Source organism: Centropristis striata, chromosome 3, assembly GCF_030273125.1.
Source record: "Centropristis striata isolate RG_2023a ecotype Rhode Island chromosome 3, C.striata_1.0, whole genome shotgun sequence".
In the NCBI taxonomy this organism is placed as follows: domain Eukaryota; kingdom Metazoa; phylum Chordata; class Actinopteri; order Perciformes; family Serranidae; genus Centropristis; species Centropristis striata.
In genome coordinates, this window is record NC_081519.1 from 21,455,703 (window position 1) to 21,474,667 (window position 18,965).

The 18,965-nt window shown below is 38.5% G+C and overlaps 2 protein-coding genes across 8 annotated transcripts in view; one reads left to right on the top strand and one right to left on the bottom strand.

The window, feature by feature from the left end:
* cntn4 (contactin 4) overlaps window positions 1-3,530 on the top strand; it is a 184,832-nt gene extending 181,302 nt beyond the window's left edge. Inside the window, exon 23 of the mRNA XM_059328618.1 lies at window positions 228-3,530. Coding sequence (XP_059184601.1) covers window positions 228-319 — 92 coding nt within the window. The 3' untranslated portion in view covers window positions 320-3,530. The remainder of the gene's footprint in view (window positions 1-227) is intronic.
* Window positions 3,531-5,343: 1,813 nt separating this feature from the next.
* Window positions 5,344-18,965, bottom strand: part of LOC131962703 (protein 4.1-like) — a 107,695-nt gene continuing 94,073 nt past the window's right edge. For all 7 annotated transcript variants that reach the window (XM_059327772.1, XM_059327763.1, XM_059327753.1 and 4 more), the window contains 6 exons: window positions 18,776-18,904; window positions 12,365-12,424; window positions 10,545-10,640; window positions 10,280-10,360; window positions 9,765-9,884; window positions 5,344-8,955 (listed from right to left, as the gene is read on the bottom strand). In XM_059327772.1, coding sequence (XP_059183755.1) covers window positions 8,950-8,955; window positions 9,765-9,884; window positions 10,280-10,360; window positions 10,545-10,640; window positions 12,365-12,424; window positions 18,776-18,904 — 492 coding nt within the window. In that variant the 3' untranslated portion in view covers window positions 5,344-8,949. The remainder of the gene's footprint in view (window positions 8,956-9,764; window positions 9,885-10,279; window positions 10,361-10,544; window positions 10,641-12,364; window positions 12,425-18,775; window positions 18,905-18,965) is intronic.

Here is an 18,965-nt window from a genome sequence, read left to right on the forward strand (position 1 = left end):
AAGCGTTGCATGAAAAGTTGAGCAATTTCTTTCAAATTCTTTCAATGTCTCATTCTGCCACTCAAGCAATAACGCCCAAGCATTTGGAAATGATGTTTTCAGCTTATTATTACTAAAGCAGACTGGAGTGGCAGCTGGTTTAAAGAAATTAACTGCCAAAAAGTCTGTGTATTTTCACCCCTGCAGCAAACAGACTAACAGCCTTGTTCTTTTCAATACCTTTTCAGGCCCCAACGCAGCCGGCTCCGCGTCCAAGGTCTCCACTCTATCAGCCCTCAGTACAATAGCACTGTCTTTCACAGCACGGACATCTTTATGACAAACGGCTCCCAGCAGACGTTGCATCTGATGTGGAGACAGCTCTACAGCGAAACGCAAACACAGCCCACTCTGGTGTAACTAGATCCATTCATTTAGATTTTAGAGGCAGAAGGAAGAAATAAAAAAATATGCCATTGAGATGACAGGGAAGAAGTCCCCATCAGCACCCAGGCTAAGTAAAGGAGATTGAGCGATGTCGTGACTATGTTGTTACCAAAGCAGCTTTCATAAGAAAAAAATAAAGAGAAAAAATGTCTTATATGCATCTTTTTGTATGACATGTTGAGCTTTTTATAGATTTTTTTTCCTTAATCAATTTGAAGTCAGTCTGGGCTTACTGGGGCGAGAACAATTAAGTGCATGGCAAATAACATCATCAAATTTTCCAGTCTGGAGGTTAAGAATGTGATCTGACAGTGCACCTTTTATCTTCTAAAATAAGATAATACTTGTAGATGAGAGTAGTTTCTTTTCTCCAAGTGAATGAAATATTAACCGTTATCTGTTATCTCTGCATTTCTGTTTCTGCAATATTTTTAAAATGTTTCACTTGAAGGACTGTATCGACATGGGTGTTTGTCACTATTGGTCATCTTACCTTATCTTAAAGAGGATTAGCATTTAAAACATCTCACTCCAGAAAGCACATCCTAATACCTTACAATTCTAGTAAAGTGTTAGTGTCAGCAAAATGGATGAAATTAGCATCTTTAGTTATTCAAAATGTAATTTACTCATGAAGTTTCTCTGTGTATGTCATGAATCAGCAGAAAATGTATAATAAGAAACTATTTTAACTTTGGGTTATCCTCCTAAATCAAATGCTTAGTGGCACTAATTAGCCTACATATAGGACATATTGGCACTTGGTCAAGTCTGCAGTACTCACATATAATATGTGCACTGAATTATAAGTCGTTGTAATCATTCGTCTTGTCCATACTGGCCCGTGTCAGTATGACTTAACAAAGATTAGGCTAACTGCTGTAGCAGTTTGAGTTAGCTAAATCAAAAAGCTATTTTCAAAAAATCCAGTTGTTTGTTTTTTTTTTTGTTTTTTTTAGAAATTCCCCTCTTTGTGTAATTCCTAATGTTTCCTTGCTGAGGTACAGTAAGTAAATATGAGTTTGCTGCTAAGAATAATACACTGACAATAAACTAACATTACTACCGGTACTAAGATTCCAACTTGATTAGGCAAAGTGCAATACTGAAGCTTCTTGTTAGCTTCTGCTGAGTTGTAGATTACACTGGAAGTGCACTCTGAAGGGATCACTTCAAGCAACCAATAACTCTTTCAGCCATTTTTCATTATGGTTCATCATACCAAGTAGTGTAGGTGAAGAGATAATTATCATTTAAAATCAACTGTCTCTAGTCAGCACATACTTACTGACTTAAGGTTATCCTCTTGAATCAGATAATGCTAACGTCACCTATATAAAGTAGGGATTTTTGTCGTCCTTCTTAATTCAGTACTCACCATATGTATACATTGAGTCAGGAAGCATCGTTATCATTCTTTCTGTCCATAAGGGCCCTTATCATAATGACTAAACTGCAAAATATGGGGCTAACATGAAGAGTTAGCTAAATCAAATAGCTCTCTTCCAAATTTCAGTTTTTTTACCCGTATGAAATCCACTCTTCTTCCAAATGATTCCTTGTTGAGGCGTTGCAGAGAGATACATCCCAGTAGGTCCATGCAAGTTTGTTGCTAGGATAATTCCCTGACTTGATCTACTTGATTTTTGATTTTACTGAAAAATGCTAAAGCCTCTTAGCTTCTCCTGGACTGTACTGTACATTATAGGTCCACTCAAAAGGGATTGTTTCATGAATAATTACAGCGATGATAACTTTTTCAGTGTACATATGGCATGAAAAATAAAACAAAACCTTTCCTTTAACATACTTGATGTGAATGCATTAGTGTGAGGAATCATCATTGTTCTGACCTCTGACCTCCCATTAGTCTAATGCATAGATACATATGTCTGAAAATACACACAGTAGTCCAGTGACCGCTGATGTGCTTCTTAACATAGGAATGCTAGAAAAAAATTACTTGGTTAGGGTAAGAGAAAGATCACTCTGACAATTTGACCACTGGAACAATGGCATGGCACCATTTTTGGTGGCAGTCCTCTTGGGGAAGGTGACGAAGTACTCAAGTCGATGGGGTCCTTAAAACCATCCATGTGATAGTTTCTGACCTTGTTACCAGAAAAAGCAGCATGCTATTTTGGAGAACATCTCCCCTGGGCTCTTCTACCCTGGCTATTGAACTGCACTGGTGACTGGACCCTTGTGGGTGTCTCATGCTCCTCATTCTTTCAGTTAGCCCTGTGTCTAGAGCTATTCTTTGCCTTCTGTGTGCCTCATCATATGTTCAAAATCCTCAGGTCCTTAAAGAGCCTTAACTTATCATGTATATCAAAACATTAGGAACATAGAACTATGAAGCAGCCGCGGTGATGTTTACATGCTGCTGTGTTGATAGATACTGTATGTGTTGGGATCGGGGCCAGCATCCTTTGTGCAATGCTGAGGACACCAAGGTTAGTTTAAATGGCATTCTGCTGTTTCGCATGGGATATTGGCAATATATGAGGCCTGGAGCATTTTTATAGGTGTGTATTCTTATTAAAAGACGATGCTGCTGATCTTTTCCTTTTCCCATAGTCTCCTGATGCCATGTGGGACTGCTGTGCTACAGAGGTACAGTGCGGTCTGTATGTAGCTTGTAATCCAGTTAAGTAGTTTGTACTTTGAAGGGAAGTGAACTGTAGGCTGCTGGGTCTTCATGCATCAAGAAATGTGTAATATACTGTTTTGTACACTTCAAATCATTTATATAAAAGAACCTTTCTAAAGAGATGATTTACTTGGTTTTTATGTAATAACTCTGTTTCATACTGTAGCTAACTGTTGCTCAGCATGACTGTACTTTGTCCTCTCTCTTCTGTTCATCTGCAAACTGACTGAATGGCTTTAGGAACATGCAAGGTTCACGCATCTGGTTTGTGTATACTGTATGTGTACCATGAAATCTGAACCATGATCAGCCCCATGTCTATGCTTCTGTCTCAGTCCGCCCCTCGGAGATGTACTGGGTCTACTGTCCATATACGCTCTACGTGAGGGTTCCCTCTGTTGCTGTTTGTTGTTTATACTGTGTTAATAAAGATTATTGATTTATAGAACAATGTCAAGCTCTGGTGGTCCATCCGTCAATACATACTTATGACCTGCGCAAGAACTGACATATAGGAATATTTGCCATTTGTTCAGAATCCAATTGAATTGAATGGAGCAAAATAATCCAGACAACCAGATAAGGGAGGTAGACAATTATTTACCTTTCATTAAAGAAGCATTTTGTAGGGTTTATTGGCATTTTGCAGACTGCAACCAACAGAATACCCCTCACCCCTCCCTTTCCAAGCTGGTAGCAGAACCCATGATGACCTTCAGGCAACGTAAAAAACATGGCCAGCACTCTCTAGATCTAGTGTTTGGTTTGTCCATTCTGGGCTACTATAGAAACATGTTGTAACATAGCTGGACCATTATATAGATATGAAGGGCTCATTCTAAGCTAATGAAAACACAATAATTCTTAGTTTCAGGTATGAAAGCGTATTTATGAATACATTATTCCGTTTAACAGGGTTGGTTGAGTAATGGCACTCAAGTAACAGAGTTGTTTATTCGAGATACAAAATGTGACCAAACCTGTTCCATTGCAGTTTAAATCGGTGGCATTCTGAATCCAATTACTGCCTTTTAAAATAGATCATTATGTATGTTGTTTTGTCAGCAAGTTTACACAAAAAAACTACTTTTTATGAAACTCTGGAAGCATGGGCCAAGGAAGAACCCATTACATTTCGGAGAGAGTTCGAATCACAGAGTGAATACAATAAAAAAAAATTCTGCTTTTGTTAAGCTTGAGAGAAAGGGCATGTCCTTGATGGAGGTCTGCGCTCTCTGAGTGCCCTTCTAGTTTGTTTTTGTATTATTTCCTCTAAAATGAGTCGCTTACTTCCTATAAACAGACCCAAATTAAGGTCCAACAGTTTGTGCACTCACAGTGCTCCTGTCACATGATTGTGTCAGAGGAAATGCAAAGCCAGGACACTATCAGGAATATATTTTTGGCATGTAAATAAAAGACTTATTTGAAATACATTACTTGGTTTGAATAACATAATGGAATATATTCCAATTACAGTTAGGGCACATATTCAGCAAATTGTAATATAATACATTATAAAAGTAACCCTCACACTGTCCGTTTCTGCCTTCTTGATCTCAACTTTTCCAACTTTTAATCCCTAGTTTGGGTTATTTCCCACAAATGCTGGTTCCTACACTTTCCAAATGCAACACATTGCCATCTCTTCAATAAACCCCGCATGCATTGTAAATGGCTACAGCCTTCAAACTTTAAATCCCACAGATTTCCAGTTAAAAACATTATGGTGTGAAAAGGGATTATTTCACAGACTTGACAAAGCTTCCCAAGAACCACAACATACATTGTGTTTTCATAGGCTTGTTAGTACTCTTCATAACTAGTAAACACATCCTGATGTGTAAAATATATGCAATGCTCCTTTAAGGAATAGCAGCACTTCTGTATACTTTAACATATAAATGCTGAAAATATGTGTAATGTGTATGTAAAGTCAGTTTATATGTTAAGTGAATGCAGAAAATACACTAGATGGCACTAACAGCACACAGATTACTTCTTCAAATCTGCACCACAGTTTTATGTTCTGCTTTTGGCCACAAGATGGCAGTAGATAACCATGTTATGTACCTTCTGTGTTACTACAATAATAACATCCATTCCTCTTATAATACAAAAACATCAATTTATTACATATTATGAGTTATTAATGCATGAAAGTCATATAATTAAGTAAAAAAGAATACATTTCCCCACTTTTCAATTCTTCATTTTAGTCATAGTGAAGTCCCTCTCCCCTCTTTTCGGAATCAGAGACAGTGTTTGAATCATACTGAGACATTTATTTATGCATGTATGTTTTCCATTTAGACTGAATGCAAATACAGCAAATACACACCACCAAGCACTAGGGGAATGTAGAGCAAAAGGCAGTGGAGAATTGAAGATGGAGGCTAAACAGCGGAGCACTTTGACGCTCTTCACGGGGGAGAAGCTCATATCCATAATCTGAACTATGCTGGTTTACTACCTTAATGGGGCCAATAAATGTTTTCATCTCGCTGAGGACTTAAAAGTCCAGATTTAGAGAAAGACTTCTTTGTCGTAACGCTCAATGTCACTTTCTTTACAAGACAGTAATTCACTTTCAAGACGGCTCTTCACCTTGGACTGAGAGGAGAGGTCGTTTCTACATCTGCCTCGTGGTGATTAACAGCACTTTGGGCTGAGCGCTGATAACTCCTGCTCCCATAACCACGACTCTAAACATAAGGCACCCATTCATGTGACACTTCCAATGCACTGCTGTCCTTCCTATTCTACTTACTGCCTCCTCTCTTGAACCTCCCATCAGTTTCTACATAGTTTACAGGATAATACACAGAAATATGGATATTTATATATAAATACAGGCCCTCCATCCTTCAACTCACCACAGTATCGCCCACAGTAAACAAGATCTCTCCTGATGCCTACAGATATTTCTCTTCCATCAGTAGTGTGTCCTATACTACAGCAAAGACAGGTCATTTTTCCCAACAGTTTACAGTATGTGCTGCTATCATTGCAAGCAAGTGCCTTCACAACAGTCCAGTGTCATATGACCAGAAAAAAATCAAAATAAAACAGAGCAAAATAGAATATACATATAACCAGTTTCTCATTTCCTCAGACACATCAACAGCAGGTGGACAGTTTCAAGTCAGGGGATGGGAGGATTAGACAACGAGGGCGACAAAGCCATGGTCACAAGTGTTTAAAAAGCTCCTTTGAATATCACTAACTGTGTTATAGGTTTTGGTTACGCTTCGGTACACATGAGAGTTCACAGTTTTCTCCCTTTAGAGGATAAGAATAATGGCTGCTTATTGCAAATCTCAAAAGCAGTGCGCTTCACTGCTTCGGTTAACAGTAGCACACGAATGACAGCAACACGGCTAACATGGGTCAGGCTCCATCAGAGGGATTCGTATGTATGATAAGTGATGCATAGTATATTATTAAAGGTCATCCAGGATATATGTTGTGTGACAGGTTCTGGTGGATAGACGGCGCTTCATGTATGTCACACTATGAGTCTCGGCTTTGTCTGTCAGGGGAACAGGGAGGAAAACAACAGGGCTCACATACACCACTCCTATAAATACAATTACAAACTCATACACCATAACTTAAAAGAGTTAATCCAACAACAAAAAAACAAATAAGTACCCATGTTAATCTTGTGGGTTTCAACGTTTCAGGCAGAGTTTGTGAACATGCACATGATTTAAAACTGGAGGATAAATTTTTACCCTGTCCAAGGAGATCATATTTTTGGTGCAGTTTGTCTGTTTGTCAGCAGGATTCCAGGGAAACTGCTGCCTCAATTTTCACGAAAGTTGGTGGAAAGGTGGAGCATGGGCCAAGGAAGAACATTTTACATTGGATCTGAATTACTGGTCAGATTATTTTTTCACTTTCGTTAACATTATAACACAGGGCATTTGTGCTGCATTTAAATTTTGTTGGAATAATTGGAATAATGAGATCCTGATCTAATTTAATGGTTCCTTTAATGGATTTCCTTTGCTCTTTGTTATCACTACTGATGTGTCAATGAAGCCTCTTGAACCATTTTCTTTATTTTCTGAACCCACTAGATGGCCCTCGTGGTTTTAAGAAAAAGGCTCAAGCAATGGTAATCCATTGTGTATTCAGCCCTTTGTTGAACAGAGAGTGGGCTCAGGAGGTAAATAAAAAGGTTCATTAGGCTTCATTAGCACATCACTAGTTGTCACACAAATACTGGAAACAGCTATCAACATGTTGTTTTAACACAATAAATAATAATAAAATACAAATATGAAAAAATGTACAGTACAACTTCCATATTCGGGGAATGGGATAATCCGACGAGCATTTGAACGCACCATCAGTCTTGGTGGAGGTATGCACTCTCTGATTGCCGTTCCGTTTTAAATTGCTCTTTGAAATTGCTGTTTAGACCCTCTATGATGAATATTTTTGCATCACAAATGATTTCAAAGTTGAATGAACAAAATACAGACATTCTGATATCACAGGCACAACAAAAAAGACCACAGGCCTGTCTACCAATTCATTGTATTTCTCTTCATTGAATCACAACTTTCAAGTTCTGGGTGAGAAATTAAGCTGAAACGTCCAAAAACACAAGAAAAACATCCAAACTCTGTTTCATGATGGAAGTCAGTAAAGTCAAATGAAAACATATCAGCACATTTCTGAAACTTATTAGATAAAACATTATTTATAATAAAATATCTCTAAAAATCCTATAACTGTGCCCAAAACTTGTGACCAGCATTTCTTTATGCAGATGGCGAGTTGACCACAAAATGAAAGCGGTAACAGTGAGCAGGGGAACGGGATGAGGACAGAGATGTTTGTATGTTGGAGACTGGTACCAAAGCAGAGCTGTCCACTGAAGTGTTACACATGTGTCCTTCTTCAGTGGACTCCATCATCATCATCACTGTGTGTCCACTACTCACTGGCCCAGTGATTTATACAGTTTCTCTGGAGGTGCTCAGTCCCATCATCTTAGAGCTTCGCATGGCTCTCAAATGTGAAAATGTTCATGTGTTTATTTTTTTGTCATTCCCTCTGCTATTTTTTAATTGAATCATGCAGATTATAATCATCTGATATTATACATATTTCATAAACAAGCAAACACTGGACATAAATTAGATCCTCTATAGATAAAAATGTAAAAAGCTAATAAGACAGCTGTTGATTATACTGAAGGTGTCACGGCCAGGAGGTGGCAACATTGAGCAAAAGGCTGCCTCTTGCCACTTGGCGCCAACCTCCGCGCCCCACCCAACCACCAGCATTGTCCCCACCCCTTCACTCAAGCCTCCTATGATCTTATTTCTTATTTATTTCATACGTGTTTGGGACCTTACAACTAAAACAAATTGTTTGTGAAGGAAGGGTATTGGGGCTGTTGGGGTTGTGGATGAAAACTCATTGATTCAAACGAGCTTCAGAGTTTAAAATGTAATATATTAAATAATATGCAATTACAGTTTCAGACAAATAACTCTTTTTTTTAAATAGCTGTGACCGGGTTTAACTTTCAATCTCGCATTGATCCACCTGAATAAACCAATAAATCATCTGAAAGAAGACGCATCCTGTTCCGTGAGGAGGTGGAGGGCTGGGATGGGACAAGCAGGAGGCCGGGGTCGGGTCAGAGGCTGAGTCACAGTCGGTTTGTCTAAAGGGACAGGAGTGGAGGTCTACTGCTTCATGGAACGCAGTCTGTTCTCGTGTCAGTGTTTACACAGGCGGGGTAGAGAGTCCTCAGCTGTGGGTGGTGGCGTACTGCTGGGCGGGGCAGGAGACACACAGCTGGAGGATCCTCCTGTCGCCACCGTCTCAGGAGCCACCATGGCCGATCAGGACTGCAATGGGAGAACACACAGATCAGCTATCACACATGAACATGGATGGAAATTAGGCGACTGGCCCTGGACACAAAAATCTAAGAGTCTTTGTAGTGATTTTTCCTCTTTGTGGTGGTGTTGTGTTTTGGTAGCCACTTTGTATCTCCGTGTGGTCATTTTCATTCTTTTTGTAATCATTGTTTGTCTCCTTATAGTGGTTTGTGTGTCTTTGTAGTAATTTCCCCTCTCTTTGTGATTGTTTCAAGACTTTGTAATAATTTTGAGCCGATCCCAGCTGATATTGGGAGTGAAGTACAACCCGAACAGCTTGCCAGGCTATGTCAAGCCTGACACTGATATTCCTTTTCCACCAACATGAAAGCACCTAATTTTGAACCATTTGCTGTTGTTTTGTCATTTGGCAGTCATGTTTTGCCTCTCTTAGTCTTGTGTGTCTACTTGTAGTCCTTTTGTGTCACTTTGTAGTTACGTTTCCTTTTTTGTCATGTTTATGAGTCTTCATAGCCATTTTGAGTCTTTTTTTTCTCTTTCTTTGATTCTTTGAATGGTCATTTTGTACCTCTGCAGTTGTCTTGTGTCTCTTTGTGGTCATATGTGTATGTCGTTGTTTCTGCCTCCATGTAGGAGTTTTGCATCACTTTTTAAAAAAATTTGTTTTGCATCTCTTGGTAGTCACTTGATTGACATTCTAACATAAAATGCTAACAGCCTGTTTAGTAATCAATCATAGCACAGAAGGCATAGTAATCTTTTAACCTGCACACTGATCACATAAGCAGACTTTAACAACTGTAGGAGTGACATACCTCTGCTTGTTGTTGCTGCAGCTCCTCAGTGGGAGAATCTGTTTCCCTGATAACCACTGCTTTTGTCACCAGCATGTCCGGGTGCTGCTGCTTGGCCTCTTGGATCGCCATGGCTAGGGCCTGGGGACATAAAGCATAAATATATGGTTCATAAACCTTAGCCTATGCTGGCTCTTCCCTCCCCTGTGGCATGTCATAAGTCTGTTCATGTTGTAAAGTGTACTGAGTATGTGCTTATGTTGCCAAGGTTTTTTCTTTTTTTCCCCCTCCCCTCTCTTCACATTATGCTGTATTTCTTTTCTTTCATCCCTGTTTCCCTGTCCTGTCCACCCCTTTGTCATATTGTATGTATGTTATGTATATGTTTGGACGGGTTGATGGCTAATTTCGTTGTCCTAGTACTTGTTACTCTGTGCGATGACAATAAAGGCGATTCTGATATGAGCTTTCAGTGCCTTATGATTATTGGACATACAGAGCAAGTGTTGCAGAATTTCTGCTATACTCCTCCTCACCTGATGTTGGTCCACATCATCATCTCCTGTGATTATAATCCTTTTCTCGATTCTGGTCTCTGAGTAGCCTCCTTTCACCGTCTGCAGAACACATACAGAAATAATAAAATGTATTGAATCATAAGCTCATTACCAACAATTAAAAATATTCTACACCAACAGAGAATCAGAAATATTTATAAGTGTAACATAAGATACAGATGTGGTGGGCTTACTCCGAGCTCCAGTCATTAAACTGTAACCAAGGGAACAGATAAGGTGTTACCTTGGTAACTTGAGTTGTGGTTGCTGAGGTGACACTCTCAGTGGTGATGGTCAGCGGGGACACAACAGACTCCCTCCCTTGGGTTCCAGCTTTTACCTACAGCACAATCATTAGAGGGGAGTCAGACACACATGGAGGGACACACTGAAAACACGCACATGTTCATATATATATATATATACATGGTGTGTTGTCTCAACTCCTGGGGTAAATATTTCACATTTGAAATGTTTGTCCAAGCACAGCCAGATATCCTCCCATCCCATCCTCCCATCAAAATGGGTCAAACATCAGAGACAGAAGCATTCCTCCATTTAAGAGGCACTCCAGCAATTTACTACTGCACCATCATGAAATTGGAGGACTCACAAGAAACAAATTGAAGCTTCAGAGCCCAAGATATCCTGACATTTACTCCCCAGTGAGGGTCTAATTCCAGCTACATTTCGTATAATTTGTCTTTTGTTAGGCCTTTCCAGACTGATAAATGCCCACGTCATTAAAGCTGCCCCGTGGAGCTGTACCAAAGCACATTGTGTGTATGCTTGAGGTCTGAAAAATGTGTTGAACGCTTATGATTTCTCAGAAAATATTTGTAAGTCATCCATTCACTTATACTATACAAAGTGGTCGCAGGATTTGGGTTGGTGGTAGAGCTGGTCACAGCTGATATTGGCCATCAGGTACAACCCGAACAGCTCGCCAGACTATCACATGTCTGACGCTGATATCCCTTTTCCACCAACATGAACACACCGAATTTTGAACCATTTGGAGCAAAAATTAAATTGATACAAGACCCAGAATGTAAGTTCTACCTGGAACCAAAAATTAGCAGGTTTTCCTCAACCAAAAAAGTGAACTATAGCGAGTGCATCATGTTCTACAGGTTGCAAAACGAAAATGGAGTCTGGTGTGGTATAGGCCTCTGCACATAATAGTCTTCTATGTCTTCTTATCATTAGTAGTAATTTTGGCATGACAACAAATACAGCTTACAGGTAATCAATGCCGCCTTGCTACTACTGTTTTGTTCTATTTGGCTTTGAGCAACGCCATTTATGGATGGCACACTCCTTGATCATAATGGTTCTGTTAAAAAATAGTGGAAAAGTGGGTTTTTTCACTAGATAGCACCAAGGTTCCAGTAGTCCTGAATGAAACTGGTTCAGGAACCAGAGCTAATTTGGTGGATTATTAGGAGAAACACGCTCCTACAGGTCCTACAGGGAATTTAGAATTAACCTAACACCTGCTTGTTTGGACTGTGGGAAATGGCTGGTGAACCCAGTGTTGTGTGTGGGACAAACAAAATTGGGACTAACTCATAAAAAAATGACTCAATAGCTCTGAAAAGTAAAAACATCAAGTCAACATCTAAGACACCAATCCTACTGTTTGTAAAGCATTTTCAGTTTAAAAAAATCTACTTCGTTGATAGATGACTAAGAAAAGTAAGGACATTTTAAATAAAATGGCAACTCAGAGAAATGGGAGTCATTCCAAACACTCGTTAGTAGCACATAGTCATCTACTCATCAACATTTTAACAGCCATATTCTCTGTTTCACAAAACCTAGTCATTATTATGACATCAAAAAGTATTGTGGGAACTGAGTCCTGTGAATATTTGATGCTCTTTTCTGACATTAATCATTTTAATACTATGATGTGTAATAAAGATCAAGGTTAAAAAGGAGATAGTGACAGCGGAGTAGCTGAAGCTTCTTATTCTGCTTACACACGCACACACACACACACACACACACACACACACACACAGTGTCACACTGATGTATTTCCTCTGTGAAGGTACTTACAGGGGAGCCATTTTCTTTAAGGGCTGCAGGAGCTTCCCGCGGGCTGACAACACCATAGTTCTGAAAGAGAGAAAGAGTAGTCTTTATTAACTTCCTAATATAAGGTAAGTCAAAGAAATACAATAGGTTATCATACAAAGAATAAACACAAATAGACATATAAACACCTTAGACATGTATTATTGCCTGTGTGTGTATCTATAAAACGTGTCATGCAATGTATTTGGTTATGTTTTTGCCAATAAAAAATGAATGGGAAAAAAATAAACATCTAACTTTCTCTGCCTTACCAACCGTGTCAATTTGCTGTTTGGTGCTAAGCAGCTAATGAACAGAGGGTTGTAAGAGCTATTTCTCTGAAAACAGCTGTCCCTTGAGGACAAAAACAATGCTATAAGAGTGGTGAGGGGGAGCTCCACATACAGGTGATATTTTTCTACAGGTTCATCGCTGCAACCTCTTCCACATTGCCACTTTGTTTTCACGTCATCATTGACCCACTGTTATGACAGAAAATATCGAAGAGAAATGCTTTAAAAGCCGCAACACCAAAACAATGTGCCAAAAGCTGTTAACATGCTCCGAGCTGCTTTGACTCTCCAGGGTGCTATCCTCTAGTTCGGTCTGACCTGACTGTCAGAATGCCAGTATAGGACAGAGAATCCAGTGAAATAGATTATAGAATGTTAAATTAGAGTTCGAGCATGTTTAGTTACTGTTCTAGAATGTTTAGTCACATAAAAAGCATGCTTAGTTCTTATAAATAGTATAAAATGCTAAAATAGCATTCTAGAAGGGTTATAGTTAAAGTTCTAGAATTAATTCACAATTCTAGAATGTTAAGTGCACACAAACACAGAGATCAGAATGTTAAGTTACAGTTCTAGAATGATGCATTACAGGTACATAATGGAAAGTAGAGTTAGTATTAAGTTGTAGTTCTAGAATGTTAAGTGCACACAAACGAGGGTTTGTTGTGAGCCCGTAGGATGCTAACCACCAGAGACTGGTGTGATTGGCCGGTCAGGAGGCCAGCACTGGATATGAGAATTTAGTGAAAGTATATTCTAGAATTCTACATTACAAGTATATATACAGGTAAGTCACAATTATAATGTTAAGTTACTACTGAGTTAAGGTTCAACAATGCTATGTTACAAGTATATACTGGTAAGTCATAATTCTAGAATGTTGAGTTACTATTAACTTATTACTCTATAATTTTACGTACACACATAAGAGATGTACTGTTATCCTGCAGAATGCTATCCACCAGAGTATAGTGTGACATGACTGTCAGCACACGATATGAGAAACCAGTGAAAGTCAATTCTGGAATTGTTAAGTTACCATTCTAGAATGTCAACTTACAAATGTAGAATTCTAAATTGGCATTATAGAATCTTATTATTAGAGTAGAATGTTAAGTACACATAAACATAGAGATCAGAATGTTAAGTTCTAGAATCCTATATTACAAGTATATAATGGTAAACGTAACATTCTAGAATGTTAAATGAATATTAAGCATTAGTTTGAGATTGTTAAGAGCATACAAACAGGTTTGTTGTGATTCTGCAGGATGTTATCGTGATGTGAACCTCATGATACTGTCTGCTTGTTGTACTTTATTATATCATTTTTCTATTGTGTTCACGCTACAAATGCAAAAAAGCTTAGAATCAACATTTAGTTTCGGATGGGTCCACAGCATTTCATAACCGATATTCCATAGCAGCAAAAAATATTTAATAACCTTAATAAAGGCTGCACTGCAGTTTCTTGTTACAATTACAGGACCCTGGTAGAAACCTTTTTCACAGCTGACATTTTGACATGCCATCGCAGGAAAAGCACAGGCGTAATTGATAACATAAGTATTACATTTAGGTGAGCAACTTCCAGAGTGATGGTTTTGTGGTTCTGGCTCACTGCATGTTTACTGAGCCACTTGATGGAACTGAGCCATTGTTAACGAAATTGGTTTTACCTGTGATTTTCCTGCTATGCCGAGCCAAAATGTCTGCCGTGACAAAGGTCTATTGTTAATGCTGGCTCAGTGACAGCGCTCACTGCAGCCTTCGTTAATGTCATTAGTTACACCTGTGTCTGTGTATGGAGCTACATCAGGAGAGGTTACATATCTATGTCCCCACGGTCCTATGGTCCCTAGTTTAATATTCTGTTAACAAACATTTATCCTCTTATTTTGTTTCAGTCAAGTTAAAATATTCCATAAATATTATCCAGTTAACCCTAATCCCTAAACCTTATCCTGTTTAGACATGGAAATAGTCAGTTGTTATGGATGTCTTACTTTCACTGTATTGTTGACCTATTTTCCTAACCATAACTTGTTTAGAAAGATGTACTTTTAATCCTTAAGACAGAAATATTATAAAAGTATTGAAATGTTTAATCATATTAGTTATTTTGTGGACTTCATTCAATTTGGAAACTGTTGATATAGTTGCTCTTTCTGTTGGGAGAACAAACACATGTGCCGGTGCACATCACTCTCAGAGTCATGATTTCAGGCCCTACCCTGACCATAATTTCATATCATATCATATGAAGCAAATAAAAAAGCTGAGGATCATCTTCCTCAGGTCCTGATTATGTGCCATATAAAGATGGGGAACATAGGGCCCTTGGAATGTAGGCCCTGGGTAACATAGGACTTTAGTAATTTATAGGACCCATGTAACATAGGACTCTGGGAACATAGGGTCCTTGGAATGTCGGACCCAGGTAACAACATAGGAGATTTTAGTGTGTTTACCTCCTGTCTTTCAGTACATTTGTGATAAAACCCATTTATCTGGCAAGCTTAAACATGGATTCATAAAGAAAATTGATCAGTTAAAGTTTGCAATCATCCCAGACCAAGTAAAGCTGAAGAAACAGAATTCCAGAGTGTATTGAAAAGATTAAGAGTGTGTTTGAATGCATGAGAAAAATATTTCAAATTAAGGAGATTGTGTTATTTCATCTTTCAAATGTTAGTCTCAATTAAATGCAGCTGAAAGGACCCATATAAATACTTACATAAGTATAGTACAGGCTTATCACATTAACCATTTCATTCTTTTGTCATTTTATCAAAATAGTGTGTGTGTGTGTGTGTGTGTGTGTGTGTGTGTGTGTGTGTGTGTGTGTGTGTGTGAAGAAAGTTGAAAAAACCTGATATAATATCTTTATCTTTATGTCCATGCACATATTTGCACAGATGAGTTGTAAACCGTTTGGTATTGGCAACGTATATCAAAGCCATGACTTACGATCAAACCAATAACAGCATGTGGTTACTTAATGAATTGTTTATGAAGGCAATCCTCAAGATGAACACATTGTTTTTACTACAGTCTGGTGGCAGCGCTCCCCAAATTAAAAAGCTGTCTCTGACAGGCAGACAGCTGGCCACAGCCAGGCTTTTGTGCTGCTGTTGGGAGACTCCAGAGACATGATATGGCTCCCTCTGCTGGCTCAACAATGTCGGTGGTGGAGATCTTTGTCTGCCTATGGTTGACGTCATCCTCCATTTGCTGCAGATGCACACACACTACTTTTATTTTTTCCAAAGATTTCTTAGCCTGACGTCTTTGAAAATTGGACTTAACACTGATCTGGTACTTCAAAGGCACCCACTCTACATTATTGCCTGAGTTCATTCACACCATTAGCTGAATGGCTAAAGAGCCCTGCAATGATTACATTATAATAAGGCACCTGTGGGACAGTCAGCCAGCACTCAAATCTTTGCCTCCGGAGATGAATGGGATTCACACCTGCTTTCATCATCCTCATTAATACATTGTCAATACTTTAATCCCTCTATAATGATGCTATTATGTCATGCCTGTCTGGGGAATATGGGTTTTAATGTCACTGCAGCCCAAAGAAAATGGTTCCTCCACTAATCAAGACCAAAACTTCACGAAAACACTGAATTTTTCATTGGAAATCCATTTTTTTTTGATGATTGATGTGATTGATTCTTAGATTAGTGTTTGTTTCAGCATTAATATGTAAAATAGAAAAAAGGAACAAGAGCAAAAGAAAATGTATAGATGATAAATCCAAGTGTAATATGCTTAGCCTCAGTCTTGATTTCCACACTCATGGACTCAGCCGTAAGAGTGTGAGGGCTCAAGGCTGTCCCACTTTCAAATCATCAAATGCCTGAGGGCTCTCTCGTCAACATTCTCAGCCCTTTCTGCATGCTTCACACCATAAGTCTGCAGGTCTGCAGACTGTGCCTGAAGTAATTACCCACAATGCAAAGCACTGTGACGTTCAAACACAGGGCTACCAGGGGAAGCCTCAAAACTGTAAACAAGGAGAAGCTTCACATGGGTGTTAAGCCTGGCAGATTATTCAGAAACATTCAAAAGTACATATTAAACGCATGAAATCAAAGGACAAGCCGTATTGCACACTTCTGATTTGGCCATGAAGAAAGAAATAAAAAGTAAAATTAAAAGTCCCAAAGCCACAACTGTATGTAGCATGAAACATTTGCAAGGACTGTGAGATTTGTGCCAATGTAGCATATAGCAGCATATTTATTCTGCTTATCTGTACAGTCTAGAAATCTTGCATTTAACTATCACTAATTTTTCACTTTTAACTTTCTTATTGCACTGTAAAAGAATGAAAATTCCCGTGTGCATTGTGCATTTGGTGAATAAAGGGATTCTGCACATATTTTGGCTTTGTCAGTGTACTATTTCCAGTCCCGGCAGCCTCCCGCACTCAAGCACAACCAGGTGATGCTAGTGAAGTCTGTGAGGACTCGGGGCTTTAAGCCTTGGATAGAGTTTGAGATTGGGTCCTCTACTTGCCAAGTGTTTGATGAGTAGAAAATGAATCCAATCTCATGTCTGTTGGATACATATGAAGCTACAGCTAAGCTTAGTATAAAGACTGGAAACAGCTGGGCTGGCAAAATTTGCCCGCAAGCACCTCTAAAGCTCACTAATTATTTATATTTAACATTTTATTTATCAGGCATTGAGGAGGTATTCTCGTTTACAATGGTGTAAGGATTAAAAAAAAAGTATGATAGCTAAAGAAAAAAAAATACAGGATATTAAACATGCTATGGAGTAGATACAGTGAAGTAGAATAAAATTAAATAAAGAAGATAAAATAACAGTATAGTTAAATGAATTAACAATGAAATAAAACAGCCATAGTTGCAGCAGAGAGTTTGAGGCCTTTGCAGATTATTTTATGTATAAGGTGCATTGAAAGTTTTTTCTTATTAATGGAATACATTGTAAAAACCTGTTTTGTGATACAATATATGTGAGTTCAGAGTTCAAAGAGATGGAATATTAAAGCTTTATAGGTAGATAAAAGACAATGCTGGTCCCGCCTCACAGCCAAATATGGCAAGTCCAGTTTTTGGTAAAGATGGCAGTGGTGGGTGCTGTTACACTGAAGTGTATAAACGACAATGACTTCCACCATGAGGTTGCCAAGCAACCAACGGAACGTGTCCTTATTAACACTTTGCTGATTAAAAAAAAACTTAATCAGTGAGTTTGAGAGCCTGAGGGTGGATTTTGTTACCTTCAGACAGAGCCAGGCTGGCCTTTATTCAGTCTTTATTCAAACTGCTGCCTCTAGTTTCATATTGAACTTCATCTGACTCTCAGCAAGTAAGCAAATATGTGTACTTCCCCAAATGTCAAATGTTGGGTTTGAATACAAATATGGCTGACCTTAAGTGAAGTATAATTGGTTAAGATTATTCATTGCCTTAACAGTGTGTGGAAAAGATTGTAATGATTTGCTCACCTTGCTTTACACAATATTAAAGTTACTTTCTGTTATCAACTAAATAACCACTACTGCTCATTTGAAATTGTTGAGGAAGTCCAAACAAACTGTCATGCTAAAATAACTAAAACATGATGCCCATGTGTAAAACATCTGAATGCATGTTTTGTCATGTCTGTTTGCAAGACCACAAGCAAAAGAAATTTAAAATGCTCATTTTCTGAGTGGAGTTCAAAACAATTAAGGTCCTTAGCACTGACAGGCTATCACAACATAGCACCAATCAGGCTGAAAAAAAACTTTAGATATGTGAATATTGTATATTTTCAGCATTTGCTCCATTTGCACATGATTTTTGCCATTTGCATCGCTTAGAGGGAATTTCACGTCTTTGCATTGACTTTATATGCAATTGCACTGCACAGAAAATGTCTTCATGTCTTGTGCAAACAAACCTTAAGATACAATGCTACAATCACTTGCTGAGTGGAACAGTGGAGCTGTTTGTTTGTATTATTATACAAAGTAATGAAAAAAACAAAAGCAGCAGATCTGTGAATTTACAGCAGCATATTGTACATGATTGCTTATATTGTTTTTTGGGGTTTTTTTTTTTTGCTTTACCTGTGGTGAGGCATTCACAATGTTGGAATGAATTTCTGATCCATTCGTATGTGTCTCCGTCTTGGTGTCAGCCCTCTTCAGCAAATGGGCCATGCTCACTGCACTGGGGTCTTTCTTTGCCACAGGAGGCTGTGTGAAACACAAACAGTACAGTTAAGCCAAACAACAACAACATTTCTCAACAGAAAAT